Raw genomic sequence first — 21873 nt, 5'->3', positions numbered from 1 at the left:
CTAGATATTCTACAACAAGCAACCATGATTAGCCCTCTTGCCACTCTCACCCCAGGCACCATGATCACCCCACTTGATATTCTACCACAAGCAACCATGATTAACCCTCTTGCCACTCTCACCCCAGTCACCATGATCACCCCACTAGATATTCTACCACAAGCAACCATGATTAACCCTCTTGCCACTCTCACCCCAGTCACCATGATCACCCCCACTAGATATTCCACCACAAGCAACCATGATTAACCCTTTCTCCACTCTCACCCCAGTCACCATGATCACCCCACTAGATATTCTACCACAAGCAACCATGATTAACCCTCTTGCCACTCTCACCCCAGTCACCATGATCACCCCACTAGATATTCTACCACAAGCAACCATGATTAGCCCTCTTGCCACTCTCACCCCAGTCACCATGATCACCCCACTAGATATTCTACCACAAGCAACCATGATTAACCCTCTTGCCACTCTCACCCCAGTCACCACAATCACCCCACTAGATATTCTACCACAAGCAACCATGCTTAACCCTCTTGCCCTCTCTCACCCCAGTCACCACGATCAGTCACCATGATCACCCCACTAGATATTCTACCACAAGCAACCATGATTAACCCTCTTGCCACTCTCACCCCAGTCACCATGATCACCCCACTAGATATTCTACCACAAGCAACCATGATTAACCCTCTTGCCACTCTCACCCCAGTCACCACAATCACCCCACTAGATATTCTACCACAAGCAACCATGATTAACCCTCTTGCCACTCTCACCCTAGTCACCATGATCACGATCACCCCACTAGATATTCTACCACAAGCAACCATGATTAACCCTCTTGCCACTCTCACCCCAGTCACCATGATCACCCCACTAGATATTCTACAACAAGCAACCATGATTAGCCCCTCTTGCCACTCTCACCCCAGGCACCATGATCACCCCACTAGATATTCTACCACAAGCAACCATGATTAACCCTCTTGCCACTCTCACCCCAGTCACCATGATCACCCCACTAGATATTCTACCACAAGCAACCATGATTAACCCTCTTGCCACTCTCACCCCAGTCACCATGATCACCCCCCACTAGATATTCTACCACAAGCAACCATGATTAACCCTCTTGCCACTCTCACCCCAGTCACCATGATCACCCCACTAGATATTCCACCACAAGCAACCATGATTAACCCTTTCTCCACTCTCACCCCAGTCACCATGATCACCCCACTAGATATTCTACCACAAGCAACCATGATTAACCCTCTTGCCACTCTCACCCCAGTCACCATGATCACCCCACTAGATATTCTACCACAAGTAACCATGATTAACCCCCTCTTGCCACTCTCACCCCAGTCACCATGATCACCCCACTAGATATTCTACCACAAGCAACCATGATTAGCCCTCTTGCCACTCTCACCCCAGTCACCATGATCACCCCCCACTAGATATTCTACCACAAGCAACCATGATTAGCCCCTCTGCCACTCTCACCCCAGTCACCATGATCACCCCACTAGATATTCTACCACAAGCAACCATGATTAACCCTCTCGCAACTCTCACCCCAGTCACAATGATCACCCCACTAGATATTCTACCACAAGTAACCATGATTAGCCCTCTTGCCGCTTCTCACCCCAGTCACCATGATCACGATCACCCCACTAGATATTCTACCACAAGCAACCATGATTAACCCTCTTGCCACTCTCACCCCAGTCACCATGATCACCCCACTTGATATTCTACCACAAGCAACCATGATTAACCCTCTTGCCGCTCTCACCCCAGTCACCATGATCACGATCACCCCACTAGATATTCTACCACAAGCAACCATGATTAACCCTCTCTCAACTCTCACCCCAGTCACCATGATCACCCCACTAGATATTCTACCACAAGTAACCATGATTAGCCCTCTTACCACTCTCACCCCAGTCACCCTGATCACGATCACCCCACTAGATATTCTACCACAAGCAACCATGATTAACGATCTTGCCACTCTCACCCCAGTCACCATGATCACCCCACTAGATATTCTACCACAAGCAACCATGATTAACCTTCTTGCCGGTCTCACCCCAGTCACCATGATCACCCCACTAGATATTCTACCACAAGTAACCATGATTAACCCTCTTGTCACTTTCACCCCAGTCACCATGATCACCCCACTAGATATTCTACCAGAAGCAACCATGATTAACCCTCTCTCCACTCTCACCCCAGTCACCATGATCACCCCACTAGATATTCTACCACAAGTAACCATGATTAACCAATTAGATATTCCACAACAAGTAACCATGATTAACCCTCTTGCCACTCTCACCCCAGTCACCATGATCACCCCACTAGATATTCTACAACAAGTAACCATGATTAACCCTCTTGCCACTCTCACCCCAGTCACCATGATCACCCCACTAGATATTCTACAACAAGTAACCATGATTAACCCTCTTGCCACTCTCACCCCAGTCACCATGATCACCCCACTAGATATTCTACCACAAGTAACCATGATTAACCCTCTTGCCACTCTCACCCCAGTCACCATGATCACCCCACTAGATATTCTACCACAAGTAACCATGATTAACCCTCTTGCCACTCTCACCCCAGTCACCATGATCACCCCACTAGATATTCTACCACAAGTAACCATGATTAACCCTCTTGCCACTCTCACCCCAGTCACCATGATCAACCCACTAGATATTCCACAACAAGTAATCATGATTAACCCTCTCTCAACTCTCACCCCAGGCACAATGATCACCCCACTAGACATTCTAACACAGGTTATCATGATTAACCCTCTCTCCACTCTCATCCCAGTCACAATGATCAGCCCACTAGACATTCTAACACAGGTAATCATGATTAACCCTCTCTCCACTCTCATCCCAGGCACAATGATCACCCCACTAGACATTCTAACACAGGTAATCATGATTAACCCTCTCTCCACTCTCATCCCAGTCACAATGATCAGCCCACTAGACATTCTAACACAGGTAATCATGATTAACCCTCTAGCCACTCTCATCCCAGTCACAATGATCAGCCCACTAGACATTCTAACACAAGTAATCATGATTAACCCTCTAGCCAATCTCATCAAAGTCGGGGCGGTGGGGTAGCCTAATGGTTAAAGCGTTGGCTCGTCACGCCGAAGACCCGGGTTCGAATCCCCACATGGGTACAATGTGTGAAGCCCACTTCTGGTGTCCCCCGCCGTGATGTTGCTGGAATATTGCTAAAAGCGGCGTAAAACCTAACTCAGTCAGTCAGTCATCCCAGTCACAATGATCTGCCCACTAGACAATCAACACAGGTAATCATGATTAACCCTCTCTCCACTCTCATCCCAGTCACAATGATCAGCCCATAGGACATTCTAACACAGGTAATCATGATTAACCCTCTCTCTACTCTCATCCCAGTCACAATGATCAGCCCACTAGACATTCTAACACAAGTTATCATGATTAACCCTCTAGCCACTCTCATCCCAGTCACAATGATCAGCCCTCTAGACATTCTAGCACAGGTAATCATGATTAACCCTCTAGCCACTCTCATCCCAGTCACAATGATCAGCCTACTAGACATTCTAACACAAGTAATCATGATTTACCCTCTTGCCACTCTCATCCCAGTCACAATGATCAGCCCACTAGACATTCTAACACAGGCAATCATGATTAACCCTCTCTCTACTCTCATCCCAGTCACAATGATCACCCCACTAGATATTCTACAAGCAACCATGATTAACCCTCTTGCCACTCTCACCCCAGTCACCACGATATCTCCCACTAGATATTCTACCACAAGCAACCATGATTAACCCTCTTGCCGCTCTCACCCCAGTCACCATGATCACCCCACTAGATATTGTACCACAAGTAACCATGATTAACCCTCTTGCCACTCTCACCCCAGTCACCACGATATCTCCCACTAGATATTCTACCACAAGTAACCATGATTCACCGTCTTGCCACTCTCACCCCAGTCACCATGATATCTCCCACTAGATATTCTACTACAAGCAACCATGATTAACCCTCTTGCCGCTCTCACCCCAGTTACCATGATCAACCCACTAGATATTCTACTACAAGTAACCATGATTAACCAATTAGATATTCCACGACAAGTAATAATGATTAACCCTCTCTCCACTCTCACCCCAGTCACCATGATCACCCCACTAGATATTCTACCACAAGTAATAATGATTAACCCTCTTGCCGCTCTCACCCCAGTCACCATGATCACCCCGCTAGATATTCTACCACAAGTAACCATGATTAACCCTCTTGCCGCTCTCACCCCAGTCACCATGATCACCCCACTAGATATTCTACCACAAGTAACCATGATTAACCCTCTTGCCACTCACCCCAGTCACCATGATCACCCCCCACTAGATATTCTACCACAAGTAACCATGATTAACCCTCTCCACTCTCACCCCCCCAGTCACCATGATCACCCCCACTAGATATTCTACCACAAGTAACCATGATTAACCCTCTCTCCACTCTCACCCCAGTCACCATGATCACCCCACTAGATATTCTACCACAAGTAACCATGATTAACCCTCTTGTCACTCTCACCCTAGTCACCATGATCACCCCACTAGATATTCTACAACAAGTAACCATGATTAGCCCTCTTGCCGCTCTCACCCTAGTCACCATGATCACCCCACTAGATATTCTACCACAAGTAACCATGATTAACCCTCTTGTCACTCTCACCCCAGTCACCATGATCACCCCACTAGATATTCTACCAGAAGCAAACCATGATTAACCCTCTCTCTCCACTCTCACCCACAGTCACCATGATCACCCCACTAGATATTCTCTACCACAAGTAACCATGATTAACCCTCTTGCCACTCTCACCCCAGTCACCATGATCAGCGGATCACCCCAGTAGATATTCTACCACAAGCAACCATGATTAACCCTCTTGCCACTCTCTCACCCCAGTCACCATGATCACTGATCACCCCACTAGATTTTCTACCACAAGCAACCATGATTAACCCTCTTGCCACTCTCACCCCAGTCACCATGATCACCCCACTAGATATTCTACCACAAGCAACAATGATTAACCCCCTCTCCACTCTCACCCCAGTCACCATGATCACCCCACTAGATATTCTACCACAAGCAACCATGATTAACCCTCTCTCCACTCTCACCCCAGTCACCATGATCACCCTACTAGATATTCTACTACAAGTAACCATGATTAACCCTCTTGCCACTCTCACCCCAGTCACCACGATATCTCCCACTAGATATTCTACCACAAGTAACCATGATTAACCCTCTCTCCACTCTCACCCCAGTCACCATGATCACCCCACTAGATATTCTACCACAAGTAACCATGATTAACCCTCTTGCCGCTCTCACCCCAGTTACCATGATCACCCCACTAGATATTCTACCACAAGTAACCATGATTAACCCTCTTGCCGCTCTCACCCCAGTCACCATGATCACCCCACTAGATATTCTACCACAAGTAACCATGATTAACCCTCTTGTCACTCTCACCCTAGTCACCATGATCACCCCACTAGATATTCTACTACAAGTAACCATGATTAACCCTCTTGCCACTCTCACCCCAGTCACCACGATATCTCCCACTAGATATTCTACCACAAGTAACCATGATTAACCCTCTTGCCACTCTCACCCCAGTCACCATGATCACGATCACCCCACTAGATATTCTACAACAAGTAACCATGATTAACCCTCTTGCCACTCTCACCCCAGTCACCACGCTCACGATCACCCCACTAGATATTCTACCACAAGTAACCATGATTAACCCTCTTGCCACTCTCACCCCAGTCACCATGATCACCCCACTAGATATTCTACCACAAGTAACCATGATTAACCCTCTTGCCACTCTCACCCCAGTCACCACGATATCTCCCACTAGATATTCTACCACAAGCAACCATGATTAACCCTCTTGCCGCTCTCACCCCAGTCACCATGATCACCCCACTAGATATTCTACCACAAGTAACCATGATTAACCCTCTTGCCACTCTCACCCCAGTCACCACGATATCTCCCACTAGATATTCTACCACAAGTAACCATGATTAACCCTCTTGCCACTCTCACCCCAGTCACCACGATATCTCCCACTAGATATTCTACCACAAGTAACCATGATTAGCCCTCTTGCCGCTCTCACCCTAGTCACCATGATCACCCCACTAGATATTCTACCACAAGTAACCATGATTAACCCTCTTGCCACTCTCACCCCAGTCACCATGATCAACCCACTAGATATTCCACAACAAGTAATCATGATTAACCCTCTCTCAACTCTCACCCCAGGCACAATGATCACACCACTAGACATTCTAACACAGGTTATCATGATTAACCCTCTCTCCACTCTCATCCCAGTCACAATGATCAGCCCACTAGACATTCTTACACAGGTAATCATGATTAACCCTCTCTCCACTCTCATCCCAGGCACAATGATCACCCCACTAGACATTCTAACACAAGTAATCATGATTAACCCTCTCTCCACTCTCATCCCAGTCACAATGATCAGCCCACTAGACATTCTAACACAAGTAATCATGATTAACCCTCTAGCCACTCTCATCCCAGTCACAATGATCAGCCCACTAGACATTCTAACACAAGTAATCATGATTAACCCTCTAGCCAATCTCATCAAAGTCGGGGCGGTGGGGTAGCCTAATGGTTAAAGCGTTGGCTCGTCACGCCGAAGACCCGGGTTCGAATCCCCACATGGGTACAATGTGTGAAGCCCACTTCTGGTGTCCCCCGCCGTGATGTTGCTGGAATATTGCTAAAAGCGGCGTAAAACCTAACTCAGTCAGTCAGTCATCCCAGTCACAATGATCTGCCCACTAGACAATCAACACAGGTAATCATGATTAACCCTCTCTCCACTCTCATCCCAGTCACAATGATCAGCCCACTAGACATTCTAACACAAGTAATCAAGATTTACCCTCTCTCCACTCTCATCCCAGTCACAATGATCAGCCCACTAGACATTCTAACACAGGTAATCATGATTAACCCTCTCTCTACTCTCATCCCAGTCACAATGATCAGCCCACTAGACATTCTAACACAAGTAATCATGATTAACCCTCTAGCCACTCTCATCCCAGTCACAATGATCAGCCCTCTAGACATTCTAGCACAGGTAATCATGATTAACCCTCTAGCCACTCTCATCCCAGTCACAATGATCAGCCTACTAGACATTCTAACACAAGTAATCATGATTTACCCTCTCCACTCTCATCCCAGTCACAATGATCAGCCCACTAGACATTCTAACACAGGTAATCATGATTAACCCTCTCTCTACTCTCATCCCAGTCACAATGATCACCCCACTAGATATTCTACAAGCAACCATGATTAACCCTCTTGCCACTCTCACCCCAGTCACCACGATATCTCCCACTAGATATTCTACCACAAGCAACCATGATTAACCCTCTTGCCGCTCTCACCCCAGTCACCATGATCACCCGACTAGATATTCTACCACAAGTAACCATGATTAACCAATTAGAACATGATTAACCCTCTTGCCACTCTCACCCCAGTCACCACGATATCTCCCACTAGATATTCTACCACAAGCAACCATGATTAACCCTCTTGCCGCTCTCACCCCAGTCACCATGATCACCCCACTAGATATTCTACCACAAGTAACCATGATTAACCCTCTTGCCACTCTCACCCCAGTCACCACGATATCTCCCACTAGATATTCTACCACAAGCAACCATGATTAACCCTCTTGCCGCTCTCACCCCAGTCACCATGATCACCCCACTAGATATTCTACCACGAGCAACCATGATTAACCCTCTTGCCACTCTCACCCCAGTCACCACGATATCTCCCACTAGATATTCTACTACAAGCAACCATGATTAACCCTCTTGCCGCTCTCACCCCAGTTACCATGATCAACCCACTAGATATTCTACCACAAGTAACCATGATTAACCAATTAGATATTCCACGACAAGTAATAATGATTAACCCTCTCTCCACTCTCACCCCAGTCACCATGATCACCCCACTAGACATTCTAACACAGGTAATCATGATTAACCCTCTAGCCACTCTCATCCCAGTCACAATGATCAGCCCACTAGACATTCTAACACAGGTAATCATGATTAACCCTCTAGCCGCTCTCATCCCAGTCACCACAATAACCCCACTAGCCACTCTTATCCCCATGTATGTGATATATTCTGTATTACCCTCTGTAGAGGGATGATATCCTTCTCCGTCAGCTTCTTGCTATTGGTTGGATCCACCATGTCCTTCTTGATGATCTTGTCCAAACACTCCATTGTCACCACGCTCCCCCTGCAACATCGCACAGAGTCATGGAATGCAAGAACGTGATACACAGGTTCAGGGAAGATTTGTCATATATGAACCATTGACTGAGTATTATAAGATTCATATGTTTGCTTGTTGTTTTACGCCGCACTCAGCAATATTCCATATGTCATCGGTCTGTAAATAATCGAGTCTGGACCACAAAATCCAGTGATCAACATCATGAGCAACGATAAACAAAATTTACTTACGATGTTCTTAACACAGCACACGGAACTGAGTTTCCAAGAACGTCATTTGTGACTGCACACACATACCGAGCCTAGAAACAACAACAGCAAAGATTTAACAGAAAATACACAAACACATCCAAACAGCTTGATTATGTCTATGGAACAAATCTTATGCATTCTCAATCAGAAAAAGTCTTAATTTAAAAAAAAGCATGATCACCTGCATTAATTGTCATTTCGGTATGTCTACATATGTCCCTTTCATTCAGCTAGGAAACTCAAAGAGACCATGATTTACCTGTATGGCTGAGACAGAATGATTTACCTGTTTGGCTCAGACATAATGATTTACCTGTTTGGCTCAGACAGCATGATTTACCTGTTTGGCTCAGACAGCATGATTTACCTTTTGGCTAAGACAGCATGATTTACCTGTTTGGCTGAGACAGCATGATTTACCTGTTTGGCTGAGACAGAATGATTTACCTTTTGGCTAAGACTGCATGATTTACCTGTTTGGCTCAGACAGAATGATTTACCTTTTGGCTAAGACAGCATGATTTACCTGTTTGGCTGAGACAGCATGATTTACCTGTTTGGCTGAGACAGCATGATTTACCTGTTTGGCTCAGACAGCATGATTTACTTGCTTGGCTCAGACAGGATGATTTACCTGTTTGGCTCAGACAGGATGATTTACCTGTTTGGCTCAGACAGCATGATTTACCTGTTTGGCTCAGACTGAATGGTTTACTTGTTTGGCTAAGACAGCATGATTTACCTGACTGACTAAGACAGCATGATTTACCTGCCTGACTAAGACAGCATGATTTACCTGTCTTACCTGTCTGACTAAGACAGCATGATTTACCTGTCTGACTAAGACAGCATGATTTACCTGTTTGCCTCAGACAGCATGATTTACCTGTTTGGCTCAGACAGCATGATTTACCTGTATGGCTGAGACAGCATGATTTACTTGTTTGGCTCAGACAGTATGATTTACCTGTTTGGCTCAGACAGGATGATTTACCTGTTTGGCTGAGACAGCATGATTTACCTGTTTGGCTCAGACAGAATGATTTACCTTTTGGCTAAGACAGCATGACTTACCTGTTTGGCTCAGACAGCATGATTTACCTGTTTGGCTCAGAGAGAATGATTTACGTTTTGGCTAAGACAGCATGATTTACCTGTTTGGCTCAGACAGCATGATTTACCTGTTTGGCTGAGACAGGATGATTTACTTGTTTGGCTCAGACAGCATGATTTACCTGTTTGGCTCAGACAGCATGATTTACCTGTTTGGCTCAGACAGCATGATTTATTTGTTTGGCTCAGACAGAATGATTTACCTTTTGGCTAAGACAGCATGATTTACCTGTTTGGCTCCGACAGCATGATTTACCTGTTTGGCTCGGACAGAATGATTTACGTTTTGGCTGAGACAGCATGATTTACCTGTTTGGCTGAGACAGAATGATTTACCTTTTGGATAAGACTGCATGATTTGGATAAGACTAAAACAGCATGATTTACCTGCCTGACTGAGACAGCACGATTTACCTGTCTGACTAAGACAGCATGATTTACTTGTTTGGCTAAGACAGCATGATTTACCTATATGGTTAGGACAGCATGATTTACCTGTCTGACTAAGACAGCATGATTTACCTGACTGAATGGATTTACCTGTCTGACAGACAGCATGATTTACGTGACTGACTAAAACAGCATGATTTACCTGCCTGACTAAGACAGCATGATTTTTGACAAAGACCTGATGATTTACCTGTCTGACTAAGACAGCATGATTTACCTGTCTGACTAAGACAGCATGATTTACCTGTTTGGCTCAGACAGCATGATTTACCTATACTGGCTAAGACAGCATGATTTACCTGTTTGGCTAAGACAGCATGATTTACCAGACAGCATGTCTGACTAAGACAGCATGATTTACCTGTTTGGCTCAGACAGCATGATTTACCTGTTTGGCTAAGACAGCATGATTTACCTGTATGGCTAAGACAGCATGATTTACCTGTCTGACTAAGACAGCATGATTTACCTGTCTGACTAAGACATCATGATTTACCTATAAGACAGCATGATTTACCTGTCTGACTAAGACAGCATGATTTACCTGTCTGACTAAGACAGCATGATTTTACCTGTTTGGCTCAGACAGATTTACCTGTCTGACTCAGACAGCATGATTTACCTATCTGGCTAAGACAGCATGATTTACCTGACTGACTAAGACAGCATGATTTACCTGTTTGGCTCAGACAGCTTGATTTACCTGACTGACTAAGACAGCATGATTTACCTGTCTGACTAAGACAGCATGATTTACCTGTCTGACTAAGACAGCATGATTTACCTGTCTGACTAAGACAGCATGATTTACCTGTCTGACTAAGACAGCATGATTTACCTGACTGACTTAGAAACACAATGTACCTGTTAGGCTAAAAGCATTGTTTATCTGCTTTGCTATGACATTTACCTGTTTGGATATGAGAGCAGTCTTGTTATCCCCATCCTTGATTGGAGTAAATGTCACATCAATCAGATCCTTCAATCTCAAGGGCTTCTTGCTCATCGGGCACCGGACCTTCTCCTCCTGGAAACATCAAACAACAGTTCTAGAGAATCGGTTTCGGTTTTAAATCTGAACCAGCATTGATCAGTAGGTTCTGTATTTGAGGACCATGTTGTCATGGACTGTATCACTCAAAACTGTATCTGATGTACAAGAGAACTTTACCAGAGTGAAAATTTCTCCAGCCTTGGGGTGGGCTGAGTCTTGGAGGTTAGGACAGGGATTAGAGTAGCCCTACTCACTGGCCACATGGACTGGGTGGCATAAGCATGGAAGTGGGGATGGACAATTTGTTCCTTAACGCAGGCTATTTGATGGGGGTGAGGATAGGGGGAGATGGTTGTCTGTTTACAGTTTCTTGACCTGAGTGGGCTGAGCATGGTGTGTAGGTGGGGACTGAATGAGTGACCCCTATTTCCCAGTTGTTTTTGTTATTACAGCTTGTTCAGCTTGACCTGAGCTACTCTACATATGTATGACCTGGGAGGTCAAATGGCACAAACAGCAGGTCGAGTTAACTTCATTAAATAGGGGAGCAGAGAATGTTATAAATGTTGCCTAAAAGCCTGAGTCAGAAACATTAAACCATTTGTAGCTTCTTGTGGAAAGTTAGGACATTGCTGACGATTTCTTGACACTGAGATATCAAACGATGACCCTTGTCTCGGCTGTGTGGACATGTTGACAATCAACTAACAAAAGTGCACCCCTTCACAATAATAGACCCAACCAGTTGTGACACGGTTACGCAATGTATTAGTATTCACTTGATCAGGTCAAGCTGAACAAGCTGTAGGATGGTTGGGATGAGTGATGGGTTGAAAACAAGAGTGACCTCTACGTACTGGCTTCTTGACCTGGGCGAGTCCTTGGGGTAAGTACAGGGGAGAGTGACCACCTACGTACTGGCTTCTTGACCTAGGAGAGTACTGGGGGTGAGGATAGGGGAGAATGACTCTCCTTACCAGTTCTTGATCTGGGTTGGGAGAGTGTTGGGATGAGGACCGGACAGAGTGACCCCTACTTACTGGCTTCTTGACCTGGGTAGGGAGAGCGCTGGGGGTGAGGTTGGGAATCCAGAAGCTGGGAAGTGTCTTGTCTTTCCCCGTCTCCATGTTAGACAAACTGTTTGGAACATCCTTTTCTACTGCTGCAATCATTAAGATGAGACAAATATGAAGGACAATGTTTTATTTTCCTCAGATAGAACAACACGAACATGAAAAGGAAAATATTCACAGAAATTTACAACCGAATAGTGTATATTAAGCCTGTGACAGTTAGAAATATATTTACACAAGTACCCGGTTTGACTAATAATAACTTCATTAATTTCAGTCACAACCGATTTCTGGGTCCAAACAGAAGTGGGTGTACCAAAACCATACTGGTGAATTGTGGAAAATCCCTAAAGTGAAAAGCGATTTTGATGACTTTTAAATCATTTGTCTATGAAAAGTTTAATCGTTATTTATAATATCATATGAGTACGAAGAATTGATTGTCTTTGGAATGAATTGCTAGTATTGCACAACCCTGTAAAATACAATGTTGACTAGCTCCAAATGTCATTGTTTCTCTATTTTTACTGTCACTAAAATCAAGGGAGACAATTCATGCACATACAAGCATTAATATGAGCAAGTAAAATATTACAAGTTGTATGCTTCTCATTGTAGGCTTCGAGCCGGTAGGTTTTATCTTTGAATCAAACATGACCTGTAGAACTTTGACATCACTTTATTCAATACACCATTCAAGATTGAATTTCTAAATGAAAATTCTATGACTCAAGTAGTATTGTGATGCATCATTATGATCATGTGTGTATGAACCCTACCAAGCTTCTTCTGTTCCATGTTGTCAGCAACAGGGTTGGTCTCTCTCTGGACGAAGGCCGTCTTCTTTGCTTCCACTGCAGCCTTGGACAACTCTGCCTTCTCCGTCTACCAAACAGAGACCCGGAGGTAGTTCATGCATCATCATAACCCAGATACAACATGACAAAAAATATTTAAAATCGAAGGAACCTTCCCTGTCAGCGAATGGACAGGCACACAAAGTTGGAGGTCATCAATGGCTGATACTACAAGGCATAGTGGAGGGGTAGGGTAGCCTAGTGGATAAAGCATTTGCTCATCATGCCAAAGACCAGGGTTCGATTCCCCACATAGGTATAATGTGTGAAGCCCATTTCTGGTATCCCCCGCCGTGATATTGCTGGAATATTGCTAAAAGCGGCGTAAAACTAAACTCACTCACTACAAGGCATTGTGATTACAGTTTAGTGATGTTTATTATTTGGTTTCAAATTTGGATCCCTATTACTTTTCATGACTGAAATGAATCTACATAAATACAACTCCAGACAACCAAGGAAATCATTTACTTATACAGTTTCTCTACCAACCATGCTTACACAAATCTAGTTACCATGGTTACCAGTATCTGGTTTCAACTGATGAACTGGTTTCAATTGAATTTTTGTAAATCGTTCACACATATCCTCACTCTTGGGCAATAATGATAATAACAATATGATTGCTCTCTATATACGTACCTTGCCATGTGCACAGGCGAATATTCAATATATTTATATTGTATTGGTCTTTGACCTAATAAAAATCTTGTCTTGTCTTGATGATAATCAAAGGATGATGCAGGAATGACCTGCATTATACACAGAAGTATCTACTTATCTCGATGCAAATATCTGAAATATAATTATCCTGAACAGTGACTCAGCAGGCGAATCAATTACTCATTCTCCTGTTTTCTCATCATGGACTCACCTCAAGCTTTGTCTTCTGTTTTTCAAATTCCTTCAGTTTTCTAGCGATCTCTCTCTTTTGGTGGATGATGTATTCCAAGATGGCCTCCTTGTCATACAGGTACCCATCTGACCTGCGGAAAATGAAACAGGGGTTTAGGTTTGCTATTATTCACCAATGGTTTTTATTTGTTCCTTAACCCACACAAAGCAATGTTCCAGCTGTATAACGACAGTCTGTAAATAACAGCCTGGAGCAGCAATCCAGTGATTGACATCATGAGCATAGATCTACATAAATGGGATTCAATGACATGCATCATGAAAGTAAGCAAGCCTGACCAATTCTGTTAGTTGCTGTTGCTGCTGAAGCCCAATTCTTTACTCCTCATCTGAAGGTTGGTTGTTTGGAGAGCAATGACCATGGAGGTAATCACCCCTTTTCGACCTGGAAGTGGTAGTTCATTCCATGATTACCTCCATGGCACTGCTCTCCCCAAACACGGAATGAAATACCACTTCCACTGTTCAAGGTCGAAATGGGGTGGTGGGGTAGGCTTGTTCTTAAAGCGTTCGCTCGTCATGCCAAAGACCTGGGCTCGATTCCCCTCATGGTTACATAACATACAATGTGTGGAGCCATTTCTGGTGTCCTTTGTTGTGATATTGCTGGATTATTGTCAAAAAACTAAACTCACTCCAAGTACTAAACTTGCCATTTCAACTTGTGCTGTTGTGCAAAAACGCAATCAACAACCTTTTCATATACATACCACTGTACATACCATACTGTCACTGTACATACCATTTCAGGAACATCACAACACTGATGAAACTATGTGCTAGGATCATGCAGTTTTATTTTTGAGATTATCTCCATCACAATATATGGTGATGTAGGAATGGGTAATGTCCTTCTGTCTCATCAACATGATCAAAAACAGACTGCATAACTAACACAATTTGGTTTGCGTTCATGCTGTATTGGAACTTATCATAGTTCTAGAATGGGAATGATCAGATCATAATTACCATACTGACAGTCAGGACTGACTGCATAAAATGTTGTTAGCTGGGTCAACATGAAAAAACATTAAAGGGTAAATATCCAGTGTCAAATTTATGCTATTCAAACAATTTGATGACTTACGTTATGACTGGATTCTTACAAGGTTGTAATGTCAAACAGCAGCAGTCAAATTCCTGAAACGCAAATAGAAAGAATGATAGTAATCATTTATATTTATTTGCCTGACATTACATGATTATATCAACATTATCAATGAAATATCTAGCTGGGATTTGAACCACAGACTTCTTGACACAAGGTTGCACACCTTGCCAACATGGTAATGATTTTAATGATGTGTGAACTCATCTGCTAGCTGACAATGTAAGCATGATCATCTGTGGGTGGCTCTGGGACCTATTGCATGCTCCTTCAAAAACAGAAACTATGTCCCGGTTCTAGTCTGTCTCACAGTCCCTGAACCACATTAATTTCCCCTACTGCCAAGCCCTCTCTGCAGTGCTAAAGCCCTAAATAAAGCAAGTCTAGATTTCCTCAGGTTCCTCTGAATCTCTGGTCTCCCTAGGGCTCCTTTTCAATATAAATGGGCTTGTTTGTTACTATCAAAATTATATATATTCAGAGACTAAGCCTTAGTCTATCCCTGTTCCTACAGTAGGGTTCATATTTAGCCATACTTTAGGCACTAATCATGCTAATGTTGCAGTCTTTCCATGTCCTAAAATTCAAACCATATGTCTCCTTTATGAGTACAAATTTTGAGGCACACTTTTGAGTGAGTGAGTGAGTTTAGTTTTATGCCACACTCAGCAATATTCCAGCTATATGGCGGCAGTCTGTAAATAATTGAGTCTGGACCAGACAATCCAGTGATCAACACCATGAGCATCGATTTGCGCAATTTGGAACTGATTACATGTGTCAACCAAGTCAGAGAGCCTGACCACCCAATCCCGTTAGTCGCCTCTTACGACAAGCATGGGTTACTGAAGGCCAATATTCTAACCTGTACCTTCACGGATCGGCACACTTTTGTATAAAACTACTGACTACAATCTCAACGGAATCACGAGAATCACAAACTAGCTGAAAACTATGACTGTTACTCAGTAACATTATCATGAAATCTAATGAATAAAGATTACCTTCACAGAATCCTTCCCGAGTCGCACCTCCTTGCTCCCATAGCCAGATGAGGATGTGTCCTTCTTCCTCTCATGGTAGGTGTACACAGTTCCTGCTGTACAGTTTCTTGCGTGACGGGTCATGATTCACAATCTGAAATGGACAAAAACATTCTCAGACAGAGTGATTAGGATTATAACCATGGTCTAATGGATGCAAACTATTGGATTTTTACAACAAGTTTTTATGTCACGAAAGGAACTGTGTTGTGAAAGATAGTAAGACTAACACATTTTACTTTTTTAGCTCTGATTCCAGAAGAAACAGAATACAACAGGTTGGGGAAACCTACTGTTTGGCCTATAATAGACCGAACGGATATTATAGGCCGTTCTGCCTATTTTGCTATATAGGCCGATCGGGCTATATTTGAACATTATTATTATTTCACAAACTATCAATTTCCGCACAAAATGGTTTTATATGCTCATAGAGATGAATAGTTAATGGACCTCCTCAGCTAGAAAAAAATAAGTTTTTGGACAAAATGGAAATTTATATCATGTTCTGGAAAAGATGTTTCATTTAAGAACACAATTTTGCATATATTTTCCTTTCGAAAAATAAAACTGAATATCTATGTCATTAATTTTCAGTGAAAATTTTCAAAAATATTATAGACATATTTAATTAGCAATTTCCAAACTCCTTTATAATGTGTTGAAAATGCTTTAAAAGGGTTTGAATGAAAACCTTAGGACATCAAAACTTGAATGATGTTAATATAATCATGCCGAAAAGCACCACTTCAAATTTATTTGATAAATATCATAATTATTGGCTGATCGGCCTATAGCAAAATAGGCAGAACGGCCTATTATATCCCGTTCGGTCTATTATAGGCCGATCGGTAGGTATCCCCAACCTGTACAAATCTGTCTTGTAGCAGTGATAAACTATCAATAACACGGAGTCGTATTCTGTATCTAGAATATACTAAACTGGAGGCTCATGCAAACAGTAAGCTGGGACACTCATACACATTTCCAAAAGTAACAATGAACGAAAACTGGTGACATTAACATGTCTTACGACACGATCAACTAATGTCCCATTACTAGGGTTAAGAATCATGAGATATCATCCGAGAAACAGCCTGGATTGTGTTTTACAAAATGACACGAGATTAATGATACACACGTCGCCCTTTGAACGTATGTAGTCGTTTAATTACTATTCTTTACCTTCTACGTCCCCAGCGAACACAACCGGAAATACACTGGCCCCCTATCGACGAAGGGAAGTAACTCCAGTTCTACAATCACAGATTGTTTACAACAGTGTTTTCATAGGTTCGATACCCAATAAGGAAACCCAACTCGCATAAATACTTTCCATTGAATCAATTTTGCACACATATTTGATAGATGATATACAATTTCCAGTTGATAAAAACCTTAATTATCTATTTTGTTATTCATCGAAGTATTTTTTGCATTAATTCCAACTCGAGATAAAAACTGACTCAAGTAAAATTATATGGATGAATAAACCAAGATGGAAAAAATAAACTGGTATCAGAATGATGCTTATGCTTTTAATCTAGTAATATCCTTATAGGCACAAACGTCAATCTATGTTATCAAATCCAAGGGGAAAAAACACAAAACGCTGGGAGAGTTATTTCCCTTTGACCAATTCCGGTCCTCCAGATTGTTGGGTTTGATTATTCTAACGTGCGTGTACTTGTGTGGTTATGTATATTATGGATTCAAGATATTTATTACTGTGCAGTTACCCTTGAAATAGTTTACACTGAAGATCTTTCATTGTATCGTCTGTAGTTCATTTTTTTGTATCTTTCGAAAACACTTCATTTCAAGTTCCAGTAAGCACGTTTACCTATTATACATTTCCAGTTAATTTGTTGCATATCTGGTGGAAGCGCGTTATGTGTCTTAATTGACTATGAGTGCATGGAGGATTAAGTCGGTAGAGTGAAATTAATGTAGTACATATTTCATAGTTTGAGCTTTGACCATATGATTGATAGCGTTGAGTTTAGCACTGTAGGTATAATGGAAGGAGGCCCACCTGACGCATTGATCACTGTCTAGTAGGTAGGTACACGGTAAGCATGGTAGACACAAATACACTGTAGAAAGTAGATACAATAGGTAATATACAACATGAAAAATAGGCGTCGGTGCGATAAGATTATGCAATATAGTCACACAGACAGTAGACATAGGTACAGTAGGCACATGTGCAGTAAACACAGTACTGACTGACTGACTGTGTATGGTTTTACGCCGCTTTTAGCAATATTCCAGCAACATCACGGCGGGGGACACCAGAATGGGCTTCACACATTTTACCCATGTGGGGATTCGAACCCGGGTCTTCGGAGTGACGAGCCAACGCTTTAACCACTAGGCTACCCCACCGCCCCAGTAAACACAGTAGGCATAGTAGACACGAACAGTGGGGTACTAAGCGTTGTAGATATATTCACAGTAGACACGGGTAAGCAGACATAGGCTCGACAATGTAGAAAATTGTCAGTAGCCACACTGACAGTAGACACATGCACAGTAAACATAGTAGGCACGGTAGCCACAGGTACAGTATTCAAAAGAGTTACAGGTTGATTAAACACGCTAGGCATAGTAGACACATGCACAATCTAAACAGTAGGTACATTAGTCTCAGGTCCAGTAACCAAAAGAGACATTGGAACATTAAACACGCTAGGCATAGTAGACACATGCACAATCTAAACAGTAGGTACACTAGTCTCAGGTCCAGTAACCAAAAGAGACATTGGAACATTAAACACGATAGGCATAGTAGACACATGCACAATTTAAACAGTAGGCACACTAGTCACAGGTCCAGTAACCGAAAGAGACATCGGAACATTAAACACGATAGGCATAGTAGACACATGCACAATTTAAACAGTAGGCACACTAGTCACAGGTCCAATAACCAAAAGAGTCATTGGAACATTAAACACGATAGGCATAGTAGACACATGCACAATTTAAACAGTAGGCACACTAGTCACAGGTCCAGTAACCAAAAGAGACATTGGAACATTAAACACGATAGGCATAGTAGACACATGCACAATTTAAACAGTAGGCACACTAGTCACAGGTCCAGTAACCAAAAGAGACATTGGAACATTAAACACGATAGGCATAGTAGACACATGCACAATTTAAACAGTAGGCACACTAGTCACAGGTCCAGTAACCAAAAGAGACATTGGAACATTAAACACGATAGGCATAGTAGACACATGCACAATTTAAACAGTAGGCACACTAGTCACAGGTCCAGTAACCAAACGAGACATTTGCACAGTGGGCATATTAGACACAAACAGCAGAGTACTAAATGTTGTAAACATTACACAGTAGGCATATTAGACATAGGTATAGTAGGTACACAGTAAACACAGTATAGAAGACACAGGCACAGTAAAACAGTAGGCATTGTAGCCACATGCCCAGTAGATATAGGAAAGCCAACTACAGTAAACAGAGTAGGCACAGTACACAAAACATAGTGCAGGGTTCTAAGCGCTGCTTGTTAGATACAGTCGACACATGTAGCATTCGTGTAACCGACCGCAGCGAAATATATGGGTGCCTATAGCTAGTCCAGTAGAACTTGCGTTGGGCATTTCTGATAACTGACCACATTTATGTTTAACCTGAACAGACGGGCGTTATTGGTCACCACAACAGGGGCGGATCCACGATTCTTGAGAAGGTAGGTCGTGTGTGTGTGTGTGTGTGTGTGTGTGTGTGTGTGTGTGTGTGTGTGTGTGTGTGTGTGTGTGTGTGGGTGGTGTGTGTGTTGTTGTTGTTGTTGTTGTTGTGTGTGTTGTGTGTGTGTGTGTGTGTGTGTGTGTGTGTGTGTGTGTGTGTGTGTTGTTGTTTTGTTTTGTTTTGTTTGTGTGTGGGGTGGGGGGTGGGGGTTATTGTTCTTCAGGGATTTATTTTACAGATCCGCCCCTGCATAAAACACACCAAGGTGCGTGGTTCTGGGGATGGGGTCTGCTCACTTTTCACCCATATTTATGCAGGAAGGCACTTGTCATGGCAAATACTTTATACTTAATTTCTGGTTTATCTTAATACTGGTTTGCATTCTCAATCTTAAAATATCCCACTTTCATCAAAATTTAATATAGCTTTGATTATTTACCGACTTCGGCCATCTTGGATTTAATACAAGTTGTTATCTATCATAGTCCTCTGGTGTCTTCAATTAGTCAATACAAACAAGGGTGTCCTCCCATTACGCAGACAGCCAGTTCGAAGACACCTTAAACAAACAACATTTACGGTTCAGTGAACAGATTATCTACTACCTGTTACCTACACATTATAATGGAATAGTCCAAATAAAAACACAGGCACAACCTGAAGGAAGCTATATTATTTATTTTGAAAGATGGACGAAAAGACAGTAACTTGAATTTTTATTGTTGCAATATTAAAACAGTTTATTTTCATAAACATTTCGGTTTAACCTTCTAGTCTAACGGGAGTCGGCATCATCATATTGAAAACATTAGCTTAGCTATTAGAAATCGCGACACTGTTGTATCATATAAATCAAATAAAGACAAATGTGAACCTAAATATTATTCATATGGAATAAATAAGTTGTATGTTTTGCACACAATATTAAGATATATGACGAGTGCACTTAATTACGATTTATTCAGAATAAATATTTAAAATATGACACATCATGTCAATGTGGCCATGGATGTGAGAATGTTTTTCATTACTTCCTTGAATGTCCATTGTACACTACTCAAAGACATAAACTGTTACAATCTTTAGAAACTATTGTTAAAATTAGAACACTGATTTGTATTAATCGTATCTTACATGGCAATGCAGGTGTCTCATTTACTGCAAATCAGAATGTTTTCAAATATGTACATATCTATATCTCTCCAACAAAACGTTTTCTCAGTTAACGTCTGTTGTACATATGCTATTATTGGGAGGGGACCTTTCTATCAATAAACACAATCAAACCTCTCAGTGACAAACCTGTTTTATATTCGATAGTAATTAATAGTAAAAACAATTTTGAGAAGAGAAATCATTTAGCATTTAAACACAACAAATTTCTATTTACCTACAATCAAACTTCTCAATAACAAACCTGTTTCAGGCTCACCCTGCTCTACTCACTAGACAGTGGACTGTTCCATTATACCCATAGGTGTAACCCTAATTAACCTTCTAGTTCAGTGTCTGTCAATTGGGTGTCTGTCAAATGGGTGTCTGTCAAATGGGAGATAACCCAAACAAGGGTCACTCACACAGAAACCTTCATGACGAGAATATAAACTTGGGTCTCAGTTTATTTACCGAAACTTCTTCCACGAAACTTATCAAAAATAGTACGTCTGTCAAAAGTTGGTTAATGTTAATAAGTTAATAAAATCGATATTTAAGACATATTTGTCTGAATTAAATCACACCCTCACAATACGTTATAAAATGTACATGTCACATAGACAGTCCGCATCTTGGAGTAGGCATCCTGCCACCTGCCTGCGCGCGCACCTTCCCGTGTCGACCAGCCCACAGTAGGAC

At 42.4% G+C, this 21873-nt stretch overlaps 1 protein-coding gene across 1 annotated transcript in view; it reads right to left on the bottom strand.

Annotated features, from left to right (window-relative positions):
• Positions 1-17537, bottom strand: part of LOC124281778 (nitric oxide synthase-interacting protein-like) — a 31509-nt gene extending 13972 nt beyond the window's left edge. Inside the window, exons 1-9 of the mRNA XM_046717749.1 lie at positions 17482-17537; positions 16258-16390; positions 15233-15285; positions 14105-14216; positions 13153-13258; positions 12341-12462; positions 11217-11333; positions 8723-8793; positions 8387-8495 (exon numbers count right to left, since the gene is read on the bottom strand). Coding sequence (XP_046573705.1) covers positions 8387-8495; positions 8723-8793; positions 11217-11333; positions 12341-12462; positions 13153-13258; positions 14105-14216; positions 15233-15285; positions 16258-16380 — 813 coding nt within the window. The 5' untranslated portion in view covers positions 16381-16390; positions 17482-17537. The remainder of the gene's footprint in view (positions 1-8386; positions 8496-8722; positions 8794-11216; positions 11334-12340; positions 12463-13152; positions 13259-14104; positions 14217-15232; positions 15286-16257; positions 16391-17481) is intronic.
• Positions 17538-21873: the final 4336 nt, after the last annotated feature.

This window comes from Haliotis rubra, unplaced genomic scaffold (genome assembly GCF_003918875.1).
Source record: "Haliotis rubra isolate DU_JTF1 unplaced genomic scaffold, ASM391887v1 Scf29, whole genome shotgun sequence".
Classification (NCBI taxonomy): domain Eukaryota; kingdom Metazoa; phylum Mollusca; class Gastropoda; order Lepetellida; family Haliotidae; genus Haliotis; species Haliotis rubra.
This window is presented reverse-complemented; position numbering and strand designations above follow the sequence as displayed.